The 22,920-nt window shown below is 42.4% G+C and overlaps 1 protein-coding gene across 2 annotated transcripts in view; it reads right to left on the bottom strand.

Moving 5' to 3' along the window:
* exosc7 (exosome component 7) overlaps positions 1 to 22,920 on the bottom strand; it is a 95,523-nt gene that overhangs the window by 25,618 nt on the left and 46,985 nt on the right. For both annotated transcript variants that reach the window (XM_073072985.1, XM_073072987.1), the window contains exons 3-5: positions 21,775 to 21,869; positions 18,724 to 18,889; positions 7,717 to 7,787 (exon numbers count right to left, since the gene is read on the bottom strand). In XM_073072985.1, the coding sequence (XP_072929086.1) occupies positions 7,717 to 7,787; positions 18,724 to 18,889; positions 21,775 to 21,869 (332 nt within the window). The remainder of the gene's footprint in view (positions 1 to 7,716; positions 7,788 to 18,723; positions 18,890 to 21,774; positions 21,870 to 22,920) is intronic.

Genomic DNA, 22,920 nt, shown 5'->3' with positions numbered 1-22,920 from the left:
ACCAATATCCTGGCGGGCAGGTTTGCTAGAGCTGTTGGGGAGGGATTAAACTAGTTTGGCAAGGGGGTGGGAATCAGAATGTGAGTGCAGAGATTAGGGTAGAAGGACAAGGGCATGATGCTATGTGTTCTGAGTTGGTGAGGAAGGACAGGCAAGGGACAAAACATAAATGTAGCCAGTTGGAGGGGTTGAAATGTATCTATTTTAATGCTAGGAATAAAGGGGTTGAACTTAGAGAATGGATCAGTACATGGAACCTCGATGTTGTGGCCGTTACTGAAACTTGGCTGGAGGAAGGGCAGGATTGGCATGATTAGGAGTTTTAAAAGGAATAGGATGGGAAGTAGAAAAGGTGGGGGTGGGGGGAAGCAGCATTACTGGTCAGGGATAGTATCACGGCTATAGAAAAGGAGGACACCGAGTCGGTGTGGGTGGAAGTCAGAAATAGGAAGGGATCAATCACTGTGCTGGGAGTCATCTATAGGTCCCCAAATAGCCCTTGGGACACCAAGCAGATAAGCAGGCAGATTTTAGAATGGTGCAGGAAATACAGGGTAGTAGTTACGGGTGATTTTAACTTCCCTCATATTGACTGGCACCTCCTGAGTGCAAGGGAGATAGATGGGGCTGAATTTGTCAGGTGTGTTCAAGAAGGATTCCTGACACAGTACGTGGACCGGCCGACGAGAGAAGAGGCCATACTGGATCTAGTTCTGGGTAATGAACCTGGTCAGGTTGCAGACCTCTTGGTGGGGGAGCATTTTGGTGAGAGTGACCACAACTCCCTTAGCTTCAGCATAGCTATGGAAAGGGTTAAAATCAGATGAAATGGTAAAGTGCTTAACTGGGGAAGGGCTAACTATGAAGGGATGAGGCAGGAACAGATGTTCAAGAGTGAAAGCACAGAAGCAGTGTGGGAGAAGTTTAGGGACCACTTGTGCTGTGTTCAGGATAGGTTTGTCCCACTGAGACAAAGAAAAGTGGTAGGAAAAGGGAACCATGGCTGACAAAACACGTGAGGCAACTCGTCAAGAGGAAGGAGGAAGCATATGTTAGATATAAAAAGCAGGAAGCAGGAGGGACTCATGAGAAATATAGGGTAGCCAGGAAGGAGTTTAAGAAAGGACTTAGGAGAGCTCGAAGGGGGCATGAGAAGGCCTTGGCATGTAGGATTAAGGAGAACCTCATGGCATTCTATGTGTATGTGAAGAACAGAAGGATGACAAGAATGAAGGTGGGGCTGCAACATGTGCCTGGAGGCGGAGGAGGTTGGGGAGGTCTTAAATGAATACTTTGCTTCAGAATTCACAAATGAAGAGGACCTTGATCAGGGTGAGGTCAAAACAGAACAGGCCTGTGTGCTGGACAATGTGGGGATTAAGGAAGAAGTGTTGAACTTCTTAAAAGCATCAAGATTGATAAGTCTCCAGGGCTGGATGTGATATACCCCAGGTTGCTGTTTGAAGTGAGAGAAGAGATCACTGGAGCAGTAGCTATGATCTTTGAATCCTCTTTGGCTGCAGGGAAGGTTCCAGAGGATTGGAGAATGGCAAATGTAGTTCCTTTGTTTAAAAAAGGTAATAGGGAGAATCCTGGGAACTATAGACCAGTGAGTCTTACGTCGGTGGTCTGCAAACTATTGGAAAGGATTCTGAAGGATAGGATCTATGAGCATTTGGAGAAGTACAGTCTACTCAAGGATAGTCAACATGACCTTGTGAAGGGAAGGTTGTGCCTCACGAGCCTAATTGAGTTTTTTGAAGAGGTAACAAAAGAAATTGATGAGGGTAGGGTGGTAGATGTGGTCTACATGGATTTTAGCAAGGCATTTGACAAGGTCCCTCATGAGAGACTCATCCAGAAAGTCATGAGGCATGGGATAAGTGGAACCTTGGCTGTTTGGATAAAAAAATTGGCTTAAAGGAAGAAAGCAGAGGATAGTTGTGGAAGGAAAGTATTCTGCCTGGAGGTCGGTGACTAGTGGAGTGCAGCAGGGATCTGTCCTGGGACCCCTGCTATTTGTGATTTTTATAAATGACCTGGATGTAGAGGCGGAAGGATGGGTGAGTAAGTTTGCGGATGACATGAAGATTGGAGGAGTTGTGGATGGAGCTGTAGGTTGTCGAAGGTTACAAGAGGATATAGACAGGATACAGAGTTGGGCAGAAAAGTGGCAGATGGAGTTCAATCCAGGTAAGTGTGGGGCGATGCATTTTGGAAGGACAAACCAGAATGCTGAGTACAGGGTTAATGGTCGGTTACTTAAGAGTGTGGATGAACAGAGGGACCTTGGGGTTCAAATCCATACATCCCTCAAGGTCAATGCACAGCCTATGGGATGCTAGGCTTCATTAACAGGGGGATTGAGTTCCAGAGTAGAGAGGTCATGTTGCAACTCTACAAATCTCTGGTGAGACTGCACTCAGAGTATTGTGTTCAGTTCTGGTTACCTCATTATAAGAAGGATGTGGAAGCTATGGAGAGGGTGCAGAGGAGATTTACCAGGATGTTGCCTGGTTTGGAGAATAAGTCATATGAAGCAAGGTTAGCAGAGATGGGACTTTTCTCTTTGGAGCGTAGAAGGATGAAAGGGGACTTGATAGAGGTCTACAAGATTATGAGAGGCATAGGTAGGGTGGATAGTCAGTACCTGTTTCCTAGGGCACCAATAGCAAACACCAGAGGGCATATGTACCAAGTTAAGGGAGGTGAGTTTAGGGGAGACATCAGGGGTAAGTGTTTTATTTTAAATTTACACAGAGAGTTGTGGGTGCCTGGAATGACTTGCCAGAGATGGTGTTGGGGGCTAAAACATTAGGGGTATTTAAGAGCCTCTTGGACAGGCACATGGATGAAAGAAAAATAGAGGGTTACAGGGTAGTGTGGGTTTAGTACTTTTTTTAAGGAATATATGGGTCAGCACAACATTGAGGGCTGAAGGGCCTGTACTGTGCTGTAGTGTTCTAGCGTTCTAACCCCTATTGACATCAACGGATCTGGGGTTGAAACAGTGAACAGCTTTAATTTCCTCCGCATACACATCACTGAGGAACTGAACATACTGCTTGTAAGGTGAAAAAGGTGAATTTGGAAGTGAGTTGGAAAGTCAAAAGGTTGAACCCGTTTGGTTGTAATCTCAGGATTACTGCTTATGCCACACGTTAGTGATTGGTGGCAGCACTGAACCTCAAACACACCATTCTTCAACAGCCAAATAACCCCTCCTGTAGGTAAACCCATAATCGCAGAAGAACCGTGTTGGCACTGAGGGAAACCAGTCAGCAAGTTGGACTGTGCTGAATCAGTGAGCGGATGCACAAGAAATGGCAATTTCACTTAGGTCTGCAGTTGAAGATTAAAAAATGTAGCGCTTTGTGACAGCTTTCAGTGTTGGATTGTGTCCTGATTTCATTAGAAAGGCCAACTAAAACTAAGGAGCACAGTTACTGCAGTGAGAATGGCATCAGGAGTTGTGTTTTGATCTGATGTGTGGATTCTGGGAGACCTCCACTCTTCAAAACAACCACATCTGCACTAGGTACACTGAGCTGCAGCTCCTCAGAGAATGCATTAAGGAAGTAGAGTTGCAGCTCGATGATCTTTGGCTCATACAGGAGAACGAGGAAGTGATATAAAGGAGTTAGAGGTTGTAGGAGGCAGGTAACTGGGTGACTGTCAGAAGAAAGAAGGGAAACGAGCAGCCAGTGCAGATAGAGTACCCTGTAGCTGTACCCCTCAATTCAGAAGGCGCAGGATAGATATCCCAAAGAAGAAAAATATATTCTAAAGACAGGATGACACAACCGTCTAATAAGAGACGCCAAAGCCAACATAAAAGCCAAATAGAGGACATACAATAGAGCAAATATTAGTAGGAAGGTAAAGGATTGGCAAGCTTTTTAAAAACTAACAGAAGGCAACTAAAAAGTCATAAGGGAAAAGATGCAATACAAAGCTAATAAAATTAAAGAGGATACCAAAGTTTTGTCAGAAATACAAAGTATGAAAGAGAAGAAAGAGTAGATATCGAACCGCTGGAAAATGATCTGTAGAGGTAGTAATGGAGGACAAGGACATTATGAAAAAGCTATATAAGCATTTTGCATCAGTCTTCACTGTAGAAGACACTAGCACTATGGCGGAAATTCATGAATGTCAGGGGGCAGAAATGAGTGAAGTTGTCATTACAGGAAGAAAGTGCTTGGGAAACTGAGAGGTCTGTAAGTAGACAAGTCACCATGGCCAGATGATCTACACACCAGGTCTCTGAAAGAGATTGTGGAGGCTTTAGTATTGATCTTTCAGGAATCACTAGATTCTATAATGGTTCCAGGGGACTGGGAAACTGCAAATGTCACTCCATTCTTCAAGAAGGGAGAGAAGCAGAAGAAAGGAAATTATAGGCCAGTTAGTCTGACCCATGTGGTTGGGAAGATGGTGGAGTCGATTGTTAAGGATGTGGTTTCAGAGTACTTAAAAGCACATGATAAAATAGGCTGAAGTCAGCATGGTTTCCTTAAGGGAAAATCATGACTGACAAAATTGTTGGAATTTAAAAAAAAATAACAAGCAGGATAGACAGAGAAGAATTGGTAGATGTTGTGTACTTCGATTTTCAGAAGGCCTTTGACAAGGTGCCACGTATATGGCTGCTTAACAAGTTAAGAGCCCATGGTATTACAGGAAAGATTCTAGCATAGATAAAGTATTGGTTGATTGGCAGGAGGCAAAGAGTAGGAATAAAGAGAACCTTTTCTGGTTGGCTGCTGGTGACTAGTGGTGTCCCACAGGGTTATGTTGGGACCGATTCTTTTTACGTTATACGTCAATGATTATGGAATTAATGGCTTTGTGACCAAGTTTACAGAAGATACAAATATAAGTAGAGGGGCAGGTAGTGTTGAGGAAGCACAGAGAATACAGAAGGATTACAGAGGCACAGAGATTACAGAACGATTACATAGGCACAGAGATTACAGAAGGATTACAGAGGCACAGAGATTACAGAAGGATTACAGACGCACAGAGATTACAGAAGGATTACAGAGGCACAGAGAATACAGAAGGATTACAGAGGCACAGAGATTACAGAAGGATTACAGAGGCACAGAGATTACAGAAGGATTACAGAGGCACAGAGATTACAGAAGGATTACAGAGGCACAGAGAATACAGAAGGATTACAGAGGCACAGAGATTACAGAAGCACAGAGATTACAGAAGGATTACAGAGGCACAGAGATTACAGAAGGATTACAGAGGCGCAGAGATTACAGAAGGATTACAGAGGCGCAGAGATTACAGAAGGATTACAGAGGCACAGAGATTACAGAAGGATTACAGAGGCACAGAGATTACAGAAGGATTACAGAGGCACAGAGATTACAGAAGGATTACAGAGGCACAGAGATTACAGAAGGATTACAGACGCACAGAGATTACAGAAGGATTACAGACGCACAGAGATTACAGAAGGATTACAGACGCACAGAGATTACAGAAGGATCACAGACGCACAGAGAATACAGGATCACAGACGCACAGAGAATACAGAAGGATCACAGACGCACAGAGATTACAGAAGGATCACAGAGGCACAGAGATTACAGAAGGATCACAGACGCACAGAGATTACAGAAGGATCACAGACGCACAGATTACAGAAGGATTACAGACGCACAGATTACAGAAGGATTACAGACGCACAGATTACAGAAGGATTACAGACGCACAGATTACAGAAGGATTACAGACGCACAGAGATTACAGAAGGATTACAGAGGCACAGAGATTACAGGATTACAGACGCACAGAGATTACAGAAGGATCACAGACGCACAGAGAATACAGAAGGATCACAGACGCACAGAGATTACAGAAGGATCACAGACGCACAGAGATTACAGAAGGATTACAGACGCACAGAGAATACAGAAGGATTACAGAGGCATAGAGATCACAGACGCACAGAGAATACAGAAGGATCACAGACGCACAGAGATTACAGAGGCACAGAGAACACAGAAGGATTACAGACGCACAGAGGCACAGAAGGATTACAGAAGGATTACAGACGCACAGAGAATACAGAAGGATTACAGACGCACAGAGAATACAGAAGGATTACAGACGCACAGAGAATACAGAAGGATTACAGACGCACAGAGAATACAGAAGGATTACAGATGCACAGTGATTACATTAGGAAAATGGGCAAACAAGTTGTAGATGGAATAGCACTGCCAGGAAGTATATGATCATGCACTTTGGTAGAAGAAATAAAAGCGTAGACTGTTTTCTAAATGGAGAGAAAATTCTAAATAATGTTCAATTAGAATAGAGGTGAAGAGGAATTTCTTTAGCCAGAGAATGGTGAATCTGTGGAATTTGTTGCAAGAGGTGGCCACAGAAGCCGTCATTGGGCATATTTAAGGAAGAAGTTGACAGATTCTTGATCAGTCAGGGCATGAATGGATATGGGGAAAAGGCAGGAGATTCAGGCTGAGAATAAAATGGATCAGCCATGATGAAATGGCAGGGAAGACTAGATGGGCCAAATGGCCTAATTCTGCACCTACCGTAAATTCTGATGTATAAGCTGACCCGGAGTATTAGCCAACCCCTTTTGTAGAGGTTAAAGAGGTGTGGCGTTGACATCCCGAAGCTTTCAGGAAGGAAAAATCGCTACTTGACTGGGAAATGTTCAAAGCGCACTTATCAGGTGAGACAAAAGCAGCATTGAAAGCTGAAAATATGGACATTGTAGTCATCCCCGGTGGTTTGATGTCCGTGCTCCAGCCATGGATGTGTTTAAACAAACGATTCAAAGAATTCATGCGTCGACAGTGGAACGAATGGGTGATGTCTGGAAATCGGTCATTCACTCCAGCGGGAAATATGAGGGCTGCATCTCTAGCTACAGTGTGCGAGTGGGTAGTGCAATCGTGGGAGGAAACGAGGGCCGAGTGCATTGTAAAGGCCTTCAAGAAGTGCAGCTTCAGCAATGCTTTGGACGGCACTGAAGATCATTTGCTTTGGGAAGACGACGATGGAGATTTGGCAGCCAGTAAAGCTGCAAATGACGATGTCAAAACAGAAATTGACAATCCTTATCATAATATGGTGACTGCCGATGAATGGGACGCGATTTTCGGAGAGTCAGATAATGAAGAGTGTGAGAGTTTCAAGTTCTGAACGTTTGATGACAGTGTGTACAAGTAAACTGAGAAACAGAATGTGTTTTGTAGATCTTTTGTGTAGATTTCATAAGCGTGTATTTTCTTTTGTATTTGACTCAAAAACAGCCAATAAATACGACCTGTCTTCTGTGTACTCGTTTTTCCAAAGTTGGCACCCTCTGTATAAACCGACCCCCTAATTTTAGGACCAAAATTTAGGGCCAAATTCTCAGCTTATACACCGGAATTTACGGTATATCATATGGCCTTAAAATGCTCTCAACTTGAAATGGTTAATGCAATAAAACTCAATGTACTAACTTTAAACATTAATTATTAGGTGTGAAATTGTAGAACCGCGGGGGAGTAACAGTACACTGACTTTGGCTTCCTCTGTTGTCCCTGAACATTCTTAGAGGTCCACTCTAATAAGGCTTGACTTATTTTCCCCAGAAAAAAATATTATATCCATTTCTTTGCAATTGATATTACAAAAAGTAGAGATTTCATCTGAGAGAAATGAGAACCAATTTCTTACCTTGTATTATGAAGTGCTGCTTTAACTGCAATGGAAATTGCATCAAAAAGATTTCCACCACACTCTAATAGCTGAAAAATAGACAATTTAGAGTTAGTCTCACACTGACAGTGGTGCTAGGAAGTTTGTGATCCCTGCAAATTTTCTCCATGTCTACATAAATATAACATAAAATGTGATCTGATTTTCACGGAAGTCCTAACACTAGATAAAAAGAACCCATTTAAATAAATAACACAAAAACATTATACTTGTTCATTTATTTATTGAGAAAAATGATCCAATATTACATGTATTTCTTGGAAAAAAGTATGTGAATCTCTGGGGTTCTACAAAAGCTATTTGGAGTCAGGTGCTCCAATCAATGTGATACAATTGGAGGTGTGGGTTGTAGAGGTGTGGGTTGTAGAGGTGCCTTGCCCTATAAAAAAAGTCACACAGAGTCAGGTTCTCAAGAAAGATCTGTTCATGTGCACCATACCTCAATCAGAAGAACTTTCAGAGGACATTAGAAGAATTGTAGAGATGCATCAAGCTGGAAAAGGCTACAAAAGCATTTTTAAAGACTTAAGTGTTCATCAAGCTAGAGAAATTGCCTGCAAATGGAGGAAACTCAGTATGGTTGCTAGCAGTGAGCATCCTGTAAAGATCAGTTTGTGACTTCTTGTAAGACCATAAGATATAGGAGAGACTAAGAGCACCACGTGGAATGCTGAAGGAAGTGAAAAAGAACACAAGGGTAACAGCAAGGCATGCAGAAATCTCTAGAACTTGTTAAAGTCTCTGTTCCTGTGTCCACTAGAAGAAAAACACTGAACAAGAATGGTGTTCATGGAAGGACACCATGTAATAAACCATTGCTCTCCAAAAAAAGAATTGCTGCACAACTCAAGTTTGCCTGGATGTTCCATACCACTTGTGGGACAATGCTCTGTGGATATATGAGACAAAAGTTGACTTCTTGGTAGAAATACAAATTGTTATGTTTGGAGGTAAAAGGGCACTAACACTAAAACCTCATCCTAACTGTGAAGCATGGTGGAAGGAGCATCATGGTTTGGGGCTGCTTTGCTGCTTCACAGCCTGGACAGCTTGCAATCACTGAAGGAACAATGAATGTGAAATTGTATCAAGATACTTTACAGGAGAATGTCAAGATAGCAGTCCATCACCTAAAGCTTAATAGAAGTTGGATAGTGCAACAAGACAATAATCTGAAAGACAAGAGTAAATGAACAACAGAATGGTTTAAAAAGAGAATTTGTGTTTTGGAATGGCCAAGTGAAAGTCCTGACCTTAATCTGATAGAAATGTTGCAGAATGAAGCAAGCAGTTCATGCAAGCCCAGCAACATCCCAGAGTTGAAGCAGTTTTGTAAAGAGGAATGGTCTAAAATCCCCCCAAGCCGACGGGCAGACTGATCAACGGTTACCGGAAATGTTTGGTTGTACAAGGCTGCACACCAGTTACTGAAAACAAAGATTCACATACTTTGCCTAACAAATACATTGGATCATTTTTCAATAAATAAATGAACAAGTATACACAAACACGAGGAAATCAGCAGATGCTGGAAATTCAAGCAACATACAAAATGCTGGTGGAATGCAGCAGGCCAGGCAGCATCTATAGGAAGAAGTACAGTCGACGTTTCGGGCTGAGACCCTTCGTCAAGACTAACTGAAAGAAAAGATAGCAAGAGACTTGAAAGTGTGGGTTGGGGGGGGGGGGGGGGGATCCGAAATGATAGGAGAAGACAGGAGGGGGAGGGATGAAGCTAAGAGCTGGAAAGTTGATTGGCAAAAGGGATACACAGCTGGAGAAGGGAAAGGACCATGGGACGGGAGGCCTAGGGAGAAAGAAACGGGGAGGGAAGCACCACAGGAAGATGGAGAGCAGGCAAGGAGTGATTGTGAGAGGAGCAGAGAGAGAAAAAAAGGGGATAATAAATAAATAAAATATATCAGGGATGGGGAAAGAAGGGGAGGACGGGCATTAACGGAAGTTAGAGAAGTCAATGCTCATGCCATCAGGTTGGAGGCTACCCAGCTGGTATACAAGGTGTTGCTCCTCCAACCTGAGTGTGGCTTCATCTTGACAGTAGAGGAGGCCATGGATAGACATATTAGAATGGGAATGGGACATGGAATTAAAATGTGTGGCCACTGGGAGATCCTGATTTCTCTGGCGGACAGAGCGTAGGTGTTCAGCGAAATAGTCTCCCAGCCCGCGTTGGGTCTCACCAATATATAGGTCGTACCAGGAGCACCAGATGCAGTATATCACACCACCAACTCACAGGTGAAGTGTCATCTCACCTGGAAGGATTGTATCACACCAGCAGACTCACAGGTTCTTTCTCCCTAGGCCTCCCGTCCCATGACCCTTTCCCTTCTCCAGCTCTGTATCACTTTACAGGGAGAACATGCAAGCTCAACAGCACCAGCGGTCAGGATTGAACCATGGTTGCTTAGAGCTGAGGCAGCAGTTCTACTAGCAATACCAGTTTACTGCCCCCTAAGGAAACAGACAAGCACAAATGGTTCCTTCCACTACTTTTATGGCCAAGTTGATCCTTATCTGATGATCTGTGCACATAGTGGCTGACAGATCAAGTGGGTAATGTTTAAAACCATGCAAGAGTAAGCAAAATCTATACTTTATAAACACTCAGACCCAGTTGGAGTAGAGTGTCCAGATCTGGGAACCAGACTTTAGGAAAGACGTAAAGGCTTTGGGATAGGATCAGAAGGCATCTACCAATACTTCCAACAATAAAAGACTTCATTAATTCTGTATATAGACTGCAGCAGCTGAGGTTGTTCTAGGGATCCAAGAGAAATATTTAAAATCATGAAGAGGTTCAACAGAACAGACTATTCTTGTTAACGGAAGAGTCAAGGATCGAGATCACAGAACGAACGTGAACGATGAAAATTGAGGATAAAATATTTATGCAGCAAGTAACCAGTGGTGAGTGTACTGCAGGAAGGGAGACAGGGTTAACTGTGGTGTTCAAAAGGCAGGTAGATAAGGACCTGTTCGACCTTTCTCTATAACTCAGATGCTCAAGTCCTGGCAATATTCTGGTAAACCTTTTCAATCTTATTTACATCTGTCCTGTAGGTAGTTGACCAAAACAACACACAATATTCCAATTTAAGCCTTAGCTAAGTCTTGTACAATTTCAACTTAACATCCCAACTCCTGTACTCAATACATTAATTTTGAAGGCCAATTTGTCAAAAGCTTTCTTTATGACCCTATCTACTTGTGAGATCACTTCCAAGGAATTGTGGATCTGTATTCCTGGATCTCTCTGTCCTACCACACTCCTCAATGCCACACAGCTCATGGTGCAGGTCCTTCTAAAGAGCAACTAAATTCCATCTGCCCTTTTTCAGCCTATTTTCCCAGCTGGTCCAGATCCTGCTGCAAGCTTTAATATTCTTCCTCGCTGTCCACTACACCCCCAATCTTGGTGTCATCTGCAAATTTGCTGACCTGGTTAACCACATTATCTTTCAGATTGTTGATGCAGATCTGAACAACAACTGACCCAGAATCAGGTTTATTATCACCGACATGTGTTGCGAAATTTGTTAACTTAGTAGCAGCGGTTCCATGCAATACAGAATATAGAGGAAAAAATAATTACAATAAATAAGTAAACCAATTACAGTGTATGTATATTGGATAGCACAGGTCTCCAGTCAGAGGGGCAACCATCTACTACCACTCTCTGGCTTCTCTGTGAAGCCAATGTCTAATCCAATTTTCTACCTCATCTTGAATGCCAAGTCACTGACGCTTCTCAACAAACCTCAAAGCGGGACCTGTGAAGTCCATGTGTTACAGACAGAATGTGTGAGCATTTTGAGAAGCAGTTTGATTCGGCATGGCTTTGTGAGTGACACATCATGTCTCATGATCCTGAATGAATTCTTTGAGGATCTGACAAATCACATAGAACAGTGCAGCATAAGAACAGGTCTTTTGACCCACAAATTGCTGAGCTAGCTAAAAAGTAAATCAAAAAATCCCCTAAACCTAATCCCCTCTTACCTACACAATGGCCATATCCCTCCATATTCCTGTGCCTACCTAAACTTCTCTTAAAAGCCTCTAATGTATTTGCCTCTACCACAATTCTCTTTGAACCTACCCCCTCTCACCTTGAATACATACCCTCTGGCATTAAACATTCTACTCTAGGAAAAAGATGCTCCCTGTTTACTCTATCTATGCCTCTCTAATCTTGTAAACCTCTATCAGATCTCCCCTCAGTCTATGCCACTCCGTTTATCCAGTTCATCATGTAGATAACATCCACTGCTTTGCCTTTTCAGCCCACCGATTCAGAGAAGAGGGAGCAATGCGAAGAACATTGGGGAATGGCTATGCTAGGGGGAGGTCTGGAGAGATGGTGTTGCTGGGAGAATGAGGACAGAGGAGAGAAAGAAGTAAAATAAACAATACCAGAGCTGCAAGTTGCTGGAAAACTTAACTAAAATGGAAAGGTGGATCTACCCACAGGTCCCATAAGAGATAGGAGCAGAATCAGGCCATTCAGCCCATCGAGTCTGCTTCACCATTCCATCATGGCTGATCCGGATCACATTCAAACCCATACACCTGCCTTCCTGCCATATCCTTTGATGCCCTGACCAATCAGAAAACTATCAATTTCCACCTTAAATATACCCATGGACTCGGCCTCCACCACTGTCTGTGGCACAGCATTCCACAGATCCATCACTCTCTGGCTATAAAAAAAAAATCCTCCTTACCTCTGTTCTAAAAGGTCAATAAGGTCAGACATCCGTGGTCAAAGAAACAAAGTTAATGATATTTTAATCAGTTACCTATTTTGTTGAATTCACTATCAATTTCCCCATGGGGATGAATAAAGTATCTATCTATCTATCAAATCCCCAGGGCTGCAGAACAATTGGATGGAAGATGAGGTACCCAGTGTACCGGGAAAAAGACAGGAGGTCACAGTGGAAAGCAGTATTAATTTACTCAGTGGCAGAAGTGAAGGGTAATGATTGATGGGTATTTCTCTCATTGGAAACTGTTACCAGTGAGTTTCACAGGATTCAGATCTCAGTCCATAAATTTCTGTAATACATACTACTAATTTAGACAAGTGTAGAGGCACAATAAAGTCTGTGGATAATGCAAAGAATGGTTGTAGGATTTGCAGTGGAGAGGAATGCTGCAGATAAGCAGAAAGATGAAAACTAGAAGTTAATTCAGAAAAGTACAAGTTGATGTACAGTATTTGGGGAGATGCAACAGTGCATAGGAATACATTGAAAGTGGATATTGTGTGGTGTGAGGAAACAGAGAGAGTGTGGAGTTCACGTCCACGGATCCTTAAAAATAGAATGTTTTCGTTTATTAACCAATACATAGAATATAAATAATCATACTAGAGCTGTGTGCAACACCAGTTCAGCCACAGCTTCAGCACCGCCTACAGTCACCATACTACCAGAAAGATTTGTGAACATGGGAGAATCTTAACTATGGAAAGACTGAATAGTGTGGGCTGTTTCTTTTGGAAGACAGAAGGATGATGTAAGACTTAGTAAAGGTGTCTAAAATTAAGAGCTACACTTAATTCTGTAAAATCTTTGACTCTATATATCACTTAAAAAACAATTACTAGCTGCTCCCAATCTGCTTCAATGTTTTGAAATTATACTCTTAGGTCAACAGTTGCAAGAGAAATGGGGAAAGATTACCCTGCAGCTTGCACGTACAGAGACCAACAACCCACCTTATCTGGTGTCAATAATTGACATGTGGAACTAAAAATGCTGCTAGGTTTCCTGGATTTATAAAGATAAGAGAAACATACAAGCTAAGAGATCAGGTTCAAATGAAACATCCCTGCGCTGACAATGGCCAACAGGAACAATTCTGGTTGCTGGAAAGCCTGAAAGTGGACTGATCGAATTTACTATGATTTAAATAAGGAAGGACTTCAGTTAGAAATTACTGGGAAAGTTAGGGTTGAGCTAGGGAATTAAAGAGGTTTTTAAGGTGATGAAAAGTTTCCATGATATAGGGAAGTTAAATTCATCGCTCAAGAGAATGGATCAATAAACATAGATCATGGATTCAAATCCTCCAATAAAAGACCTGAAGACAGGAACATTTTTACATTCCAAATTGGCAGGTTCTGGAGCTTTCAAACTGAGCTCTACTGATCCAACAATAACTTCAGTTAAAGAAGAAGAGATTCTCCAAAATAAGCAAGTTACATTATGAACAAAAGTCAGTCTAAGCAAGACTTGTGTAATCAGTCTTCAGCTCCCTACAGCCACTTTCCTCTTTACATTTGCTGAAGAAACATGGGCTAGACTCCAACATTAGAGCTATTGACTTGCTGTGAACATATAAAGTTTTCCTGCTTGTTGTGCCAGTCAGACAAATGGTTCACATTGGCCCAACATTCTTTGCCAGCTCATCTGCAGTAATGCACTATTTTCCAGCCTTAAACTTCAAGTATAGTTTCTGTGTTAATCTGAAATTAAAACTCTAATGGAAGTCAATCATGCCCACTATACTTCATTCCACAGACCACAAACAGTCCTTCTAAGTGTGGTGACAAATCATCTGCAAGTCTGTTGGAGTCGTCAATTGCATCCAGTGCTCACAGTGCGGTCTCCTCTATGTTGGTGAGACCCCCATGCAGATCGGGGGGGGGGGGCTGCTTCACCTTCACATTGACTGACTGCCACAAAAGGCAGGATCTCCTGGTGGACAACCATTTCAATTTGACTTCCTACTCCCACACTGACATGTCTGCCCGTGTCCTCTTCAACTGACGAGATGAGATCAAATTCAGTTTGGAGGAGCAACACCTCGTATCCCGCCTGGGAAGCCTCCAAACTGATGGTGTGTATGTCAATCTCTCCAACTTCTAGTATTTCTCCTCCTTCCTTCCACCTTTTTGTATTACCCATTGTGGTTACAATCGCACCCCTCCTCTACTCACCTTCTTCTGGTTCCCCTTCTCCTTCCCTTTATTCTGTGATCCAAGGCAAGTCCTTACCAGTGCCTTATAAAGCCTCAGCAACACCCTCCAGCTCCTGTATTCTAGCCCTCTTGAAATGAATGCTAACATTGCTTTTGCCACACTTTCTCCTCACCGATTCAACCTGCAAGTTAACCTACAGGGTGTTCTGCACAAGTGCCTTTACATCTCAGGGTTTTGGATGAGGCTGAAGCACAGATGAATGAGGCCTTCTCCACCTAGCATCTTGTTGGGGAATGTGCAGTCACTGGAAAATAAGACTGGTGATCGCAGGGCAAGGCTGCTCCATCAGAGGCAGATCTCAATTATTTGTTGCATTGGTTCAATGTAGATACTCCAGACTCAGCTAGGCGACTGGAAGGTTTTACAATTTTCAGAATGGAATGAACCACAAACTATGGTAAGGAACAGGGTGAAGGTGTGTGCTTTTTAGTCAATTCTCGTTGGTGCATGGATGTTGGGGTTACATCAACCCCTTGTTTCTCCTGACTGAGAACACCTATCAATTAAACATAGACCATTCTATTTGCTTTGGGAGTTCTCATTCATGATCCTGACTGCAGTTTACAAGGGGTGATTGATAAGTTTGTGGCCTAAGGTAGAAGGAGGTGAGTTATTAACTTCAAACTTTCTGCGTAATCACTCAAAGAGTTGAACTGTATGTGCATGTAACGAGAGCTGTATAACTCATCTCCTTCTACCTTCACCACAAACTTATCAATCACTCCTGCTGTGGACACTTTCTGGAGGTCCAAGATCCGTATGCTCCACGACTGCTGGACTAAGTGTGTAAATGTAGGAGGGGACTATGTTGAAAAATAAATGTGCCAGGTTTTCTAAATTTGACTCCTTCTATCTTAGGCCATGAACTTATCAATCACCCCTCGTATATACCACCACTGGAAGACTATAAGCAAGTACTTGCGAAACTGCACAATGCAGTCTGCAGGCAAGAAACAGCCCATTCCAGTGCATTTCAAATTATAGTCAGTGACTTTAACCAGGCCTGTCTAATTAACACCAGCACATAACCTGTTGCATCAGAGGTCCCAACACATTAGACCACTGCTACACTAAGATAAGGAATGCTCATCGTTATTTCCCGAGACCACATTTTGGCAAGTCGGATCATTTAGATGTACTGCATACAGACAGAACCTAAACAGCAAGGCTTCAGAAACCAAGACAACTAAGAGGTTGTCGCAGGATGCAGAGGAACAGTTGCAGGATTGTCTTGAGTCAGTGGACTGGGCCGTGTTCAAGAACTCCTCTGAGGACCTGAATAGTTGCAACAGTTTTTATTTTTAAAAAGCTGTAGATGAGTGACTCCTCACAAAATTGTTCAGGACCTACCCCAGTCAGAAGCCCTGGATTAACCACAAAATCTGGAATTTGCTGAGAGGCGGATCAGAGACATTCAAGTCTGGAGATCAAGAATGCTACAAGAGGTGCAGGTATAATCTCCAGAAAGCTAGCTCACAGGCAAAGAGGAAATCCCCGACTAGGCTGGAATCAACAACGGATGCTCGACAGCTATGGCAGGGATTGAATGCCATAACCTCCTACAAAGTTAAATCTTGCGACACGGGACAGCACAGAGCTTTGCTACCATCTGAGCTCAATGCTTTGTATGCTCGTTTTGACCATCAAAACAGGGAGGAACCATTGCACTCCTGATAATCCTTTGGTCTCAGTACCTGAAGGTGACATGTGAGCTGCCTTCAAGAGAGTGAACCTAAGGAAAGCAATCCAGTCCATACACAGTAATTGGTCAAATATTGAAGACCTGTGCTGACCAACTGGCTGGTGTGTTCTTGGCTATCTTCAACCTCTTGCCCCAGCAATGTGTGGTACCCACCTGCTTCAAGCAGGCTTCAATCGTACTGGTGCCCAAGAAGAGTGTGGTAATCCACCTTAATAGCCATCACCCAGTGGCACTTACATCCAGTGATGAAGTGTTTTGAGAGGCTGGTGTTGAAGCATATCAGCTTCTATCTGAGTGCCAATTTAGGTCCACTCCAATTTACCTACTGAAGCAACACGTCTACAGCAGGTGCCATCTCATTGGCTCTTCACACAACCCTGGAACATCTTGACAGCAAAGATGCATACATCAGGATGCTCTTCATTGATTACACCTCAGCATTTGATACCATCATCCCTTCAAAACTAATCAGCAAATTCCAACATCCAGGCCTCAATACCCTCTTGTGCAATTGGATCCTAGATTTCCTCACTTGCAAATCCCAGTCAGTTCAGATTGGCAAAAGCATCACTTCCACAATCTCTATCAGCACAGGAGCACCGCAGGGATGTGTGCTTAGGCCCCTGTTCTACTCACTTTATGTATATGACTGTGTGGCTAAGTACTGCTCCAACACCATATACAAATTTGCTGATTACACCACTGTTGTGGGCTGTATCAAAGAAGGTGATGAATCAGCATACAGGAGGGAGATTGAAAACTTGGCTGTGATGTAATAACAACAACCTCTCACTCATTGTCAATAAGACCAATGAACTGATTGCAGACTTCAGGAAAGGGAATCCAGAAGTCCGTTAGTCAGTACACTTCAGAAAATCAGAGGTGGAATTCCTGGGTGTCACTATCTGAGGACCTGTCATATAAACATAGCTGTAAAGAAAGCATGACAGCATCTCTACTTCCTCAGGAGTCTGCAGAGATTCTGCATGTCATCAAAAACCTTGGCAAACTTCTATAGATGTGTTGTGGAAAATGCGCTGACTGGCTGCATTACGGCCTACTATGGGAACATCAATGCCTTTGAGCAGTAAATCCTACAAAAGGTAGTGGATTCAGCCCAGATGTCATGGGTAAAACCCTACCAACCATTGAGTGCATCTACATGAAATGTTGCTGTAGAAAAGCAGAATTCTTCAAAAATCCTCACCAACCAGGCCATACTCTTTTCTCATTGCTCCCATTAGGTAGAAGGTACAGGTGTCTCAGGACTTAACCACCAGGTTTCAAGAACAGTTACTACCTCTCAACCATCAGGGTCATGAACAAATGGGGATAACCACACATTCTATTTCTGATGTTCCCACAACCGATAATCTCACTTTAAGGACTTTATCTGGTTAGTTCATGCTTTTATTATTTATTGCTATTTATCTACATTTGCACAGTTTGTGTTCATTGAGCCTGTTCACACTATTCTATAGATTTGTTATGTATACCCAGAGAACAAGAATGTCAGGGTTGTGTGTGGTGCCATGTATGTACTCTGATAATACATTTCAACATACCTTTTGCTTCTGCAGATGCACTTAACTCTTCCAGCAGTCTAAGCTTCAAACTTTTGAACTCTTTTGTTCCAGATTCCAGCATTTGCAGGCTTGAGTCTCCATTTAAAGTCTAGGGTCTCAGACAGATATTCCTCCTCCTGTACTCAAATCATCTCACTACGAGGACCAGCATATTGTGCCATTCCCTCTCCCAATCTATCACTAGCCAGATGTTGATGTGTCTTCACCAAAGAAAATAATCTCAAATTTATCTACATTATACTTCATCTGTCATACATCTACCTTCTCCCTCATGCTGTCTAAATCACCCTGGACCTTCTCCTGTACCCTCAAGGCACACCCTTCCCCTTCTTTCAGTCATCTGCAAACCTGGAGGATTACATTTAATGACCCTGTCCAAATCATTACTGTGAATAGCTGAGGTCCCAGCACTGATCCACTGGTCACTGACTGATACTCAAGAAAAGCCCTATATATTCTGAGCTTTTCATTCCAGTTAGCCAACCAGTTCTCCATCTACATCAGTACCTCAGCCCCAGTCCCATATGCATAAAATTATTTATGATAGTGATGTGTAAGACCTAACTACACTGACAAAATTTCAAAATGCCTTATGTCTAAGTTATAATTACTGAAGAAAGTGGATTAATACTTTAAGGGAACTTTGCTTTCTCAGCCAAACCTACCAAGACGTCTACGTAAAGGATCCAGCAGTGCTGTCTGGGATTGATGCACAGCACCTTCAAATCCAGACTGCTGCCGTTGTCAAACACTCGGTACAGAGTGTTGGCAATATCTGTGCCAAGATCTTCCCCACCACGACCTTCAAATTTCGGAGTTGCATTGGCAGAACTATAAAGAAGTCACATAATAAAACAACGTTCATCAACATTGCAGGAGATTTCAAGAAAATAAACAATTTTATTTCAGCTTAAAAATCAGAAACAGGCTAAGTTTCAGCTGAGGTTGTGGTTTCATTTTAATCTTGCAGTCAAACCAGCTTTGGGAAGTGTTCCACTAGCATCAATGAGTGGGATTTGTGCAAGGAATTATAATTCTAAATATTCCACTATATGGCATAGCCTCTAATTCTTGCTTTCTTCATTTTTAGAAATGGGAGAAATAAGCCACACAGTGCCTCAACCGTTTACATCTTTTAACTAAATTCCGTCAGCTCCATTTCCCACACTATCTCAACTTTTTGGAAACACATAACTGAGCATTACACAGACATTTAGGGTAAAGTATTTTGAAAATTTACAAACCTCCAAAGAAATTTCTGCCTTCTCAGTTTAAAATGCTCCAGTAGTACTTTACAAAGGAGGTCATTCAACTCATTAAGACAATGCTAGCTCTTAAGAGCAATCCAATCAATCCTTTCCCTTATTTACGCCCCACATAATGCATTTTCCCCTCACATCAGCTTCTCTTGATTCCCTGACCACCCATTTATACAACAGCTAATGTGCAGTGACCAATCAACTCCCCAACAGCATATCTTTAGAATATAGGAAAAAAATCTGGAGATCTGAGAATCCCACATGATTAGATGGAGAATGTACTAGTGCCACACAAATAGCACCAGAGGCTCTGAATGGATCAGGGTCACTGGAGCAGCCTTAATTGCTGAGCCAATGTGCTAATGACACCATTAGTCCATGGACAAATAAAATACCACAAGGTTTATATCCAGGGCTTCTACACATCTTTCTCGTGAATTTTCAAATTAATTCCTTACATTACAAATTTTGCCCTAATAACTATGAGGTAAATATCGACCAATAGTCTAATGTCAGTGGTGATGAAATTATTGGAACTTCTATTTTTAAACAAGGTAACCAAATATTTTGATGAGAACATGACAGCTGGTGAGATCAGTAAGGTAATTAACAAGATTCCATGTTGAAGACTGGTACAAAAATTAACAGCCTATCGGATCCAGGGCAAGTTAGATTCAGATTTAGCTTGGCATTAGGAGTTAGAGGGTGGTGGCAGTGAAAGGTTCTGATCAGTGGTGTATCACAGAGATCAGCGCTGGGACCCTTGCTGTTTACTGATTACTAAGCTTACAGATGACACAAAAACTAGCACTGTTAATAGGGTAAGAGGGTAATCTTTGGCTACAGAATTATACTGGTCATCTGCTAAGTTGCACAGGGCAATGGAAGCTTGGGAAATGTGGGGCAATCTATTTGAGGAGATCCATTCAGGGTAGGCAGGGTGGAGATATGTCTCTACCAAAGGAGGTGTAAGGGGCTTGCTCCCTCCACTAGCCTGTAGGTTACCCTTGGGCAAGGTGTAGTACCTGCTTAGCCCCCCTCGATCAGGGTCACGTGAATCTATGGGAGCAGGTGGTGGATGTTCATATGAGTAGCTGGTACATATCATGTCCTGGCTATGCGACCACTGATGCCAGGCAAACAATCTCTGATAATGGCTGAAGTCACCCATCTTGTAAAGATGTAAAGACGGCAATGACAACCAGTTCTGTAGAAAAATTTGCAAAGACCATGATCGCCCATGTCATTTGACACGGCACATAGCAAACAAATGAATCAGAATAGGGCATACACAATGGTAAACGGTAGGGCACTGGGGAGTGTTGAGGAACAAAGTAATCTTGGTATACAAGACAAAAGACTCCTAGCGGTGGTAATACAAGTAGACAAGGTAATGAAGAAGGTAAACAATTCTTGTTTTTATTAGTTATGGGCGTACAGTACAAGAGCAGGGAGATCTTGATACAACCTTTTAACACATTGTTTAAGACAAATCTGGAACATTGTGTGCAGCAGACACACAATGCTAGAGGAACACAGCAAGTCAGGCAGCATCTATGGAGGAGAATAAACTGTTGGTGTTTTGGACCAAGACACTTCAGGAGTGATGAAGTGTCTAAGCCTGACTTGATTATTCTACTCCGAAGATGCTGCTCGACTTGCTGCCTTCATCCAGCATTGTGAGAGCGTTACTCAAGATCTCCAGCATCTGCAGCATCTCGTGTCGTGTTTGTCATATTATACAGTTCTGGGCACTACACTAAAGATGTGATTGTACTGGAGAAGGTAGGGTGGAATGTTTTGGTTATGAGAAGAGACTGCATACTGCAGGGTGGGTTTGTCAACCTAGAAGCAAGACACAGAGAGGAACCTCACTGAAGTGTACAAAATGAGTGGTAGATCATGTTGATAGTAAAAAGCAGACATGTCCAAGTCCAAAGGGTAGAGGTTTAAGGCGAGTAAGAGGTTTAGCAGGGGTCTGCGAGTCTGAGTTCATTGGGGAAGTTAGGGGACTGTATGTGAGTGGGTGGGAGCTTGATTTGTTGTCATTATTCTATGGTTGTTGTTCTGCTGAACACTGTGGCATGCTACATTAGTGCCGTAATGTGTGGTAACTCTTGTGGCCTGCGTATCCCTAACACAATGAATTTCACTGTATGTTTCGATGCACACATGATAAATAAATGAATCGGAATCTAAACCTGAGGAATTTTTTTTTCACGCAGCGGGTGACTGCAGTCTAAGGGACACGGTCTGATAGGAAAGCTGAGGCAGGTCCTCTCACAGCATTTAGAAGTGCATTTGAATGGCCGTGGCATAGAAGGCTATGAACCAAGTGCTGGGAAAAGGGATTGGAATACATAGATACTTGATGGTCAGCATGCACATAGTGGGCCGAAGGGAATGTTTCTGTCTGTATAACTCCACAGTAGTAATCATATTTGAAGTAGATCTTACCAGTCTACAAAAAATTCCAAGAATCCTTCATTTGGCCTCTCCGGCTTGGGCATGCCCATTTCTGCTTTTATGCCAACAAGAATATCTGTGTGACCCTGCAGAAATTGCAGACAGAGAGGTTACATTAACAATATTAACTGGAAATTGAATTGCTCCACATCTCAAGAATTTGGCTAAGGTGCATTTGCATTAATGTCAAGCTGCAGAAATTTAAACACAAAATTCTAATTATTTTCTCAGAAATGCTTAAATGATTGCATGGGATTATTTGGAATTAGCTCAACCTTCCTGCATTGAACAATGACTACAGTATAAAAAAACTTCACTGCCTGTGCCATGTGTTTGGATGTTCTGAAAGGGTGCTAAAGGTACCAGAAGAAAGTAGATCTTTACAAATCTCAAAATAATCCTGAACAAGTAAGCACAGACAGTTACTAACAGTTTAAGATCAGACCTTCAAACATCACACCGGCATGAACATAAAGAGCAAAAGTCAAAGATTTTTTTCTCAAACAAACTGAACAGGAACAAATTTCTGTTAAGTAATAATTAAATTGTATTTGCAAGTGCTTTTATATTTTATTTTATAATGGACAAGCATTAACTTTATGCTATTTCTCCATAAAAATTCTAGAGAATTGCTGTCTTTTCTCCAAAATTTAGCAAGTCAAACACAACTTCCAGGCCAGGCTACTTGCTTTACACTGTGCTACCCAAACAGCATTAGTCAAGATAAAGGTATCAATTCGAGTGATAAAGTATGTAAAGGGTTAACACGGTCAGCAGCCTATTTTTCTGTAAGAAACCGCTGATGATCAACAGATGTGCTAAGCCATGCTGAGCCATATTTCTTCTTGGATTTAGACAGTGTTTCAAGGTTCCTGTCTCTTTGTGCAGTCATGCACATAGATAAGATCAGCTCCAGCCTGTCCTGTGTTTGTGGCCACTATATCTATTCTGTAATTTGTCCCTCTGGACTGTCAACCACACAGATAAGGCCAGCTCCAGCTTGGTATGTGTGGGGGTACGTGAGCAACTGTATCTTCCACAAGAGGAACTGCCAGTTAGTTGGTGGACCGAGCAGGAACAGTCACTGTTCCTGTTTGGGCGACTAACTGAAGTACCCTGGAGGCTTTGAATAAAGGG

Source organism: Hemitrygon akajei, chromosome 20, assembly GCF_048418815.1.
Source record: "Hemitrygon akajei chromosome 20, sHemAka1.3, whole genome shotgun sequence".
NCBI lineage: Eukaryota > Metazoa > Chordata > Chondrichthyes > Myliobatiformes > Dasyatidae > Hemitrygon > Hemitrygon akajei.
The sequence above is the reverse complement of the archived record's forward strand: the minus strand, read 5'-3'. Positions and strand labels throughout refer to the sequence as shown.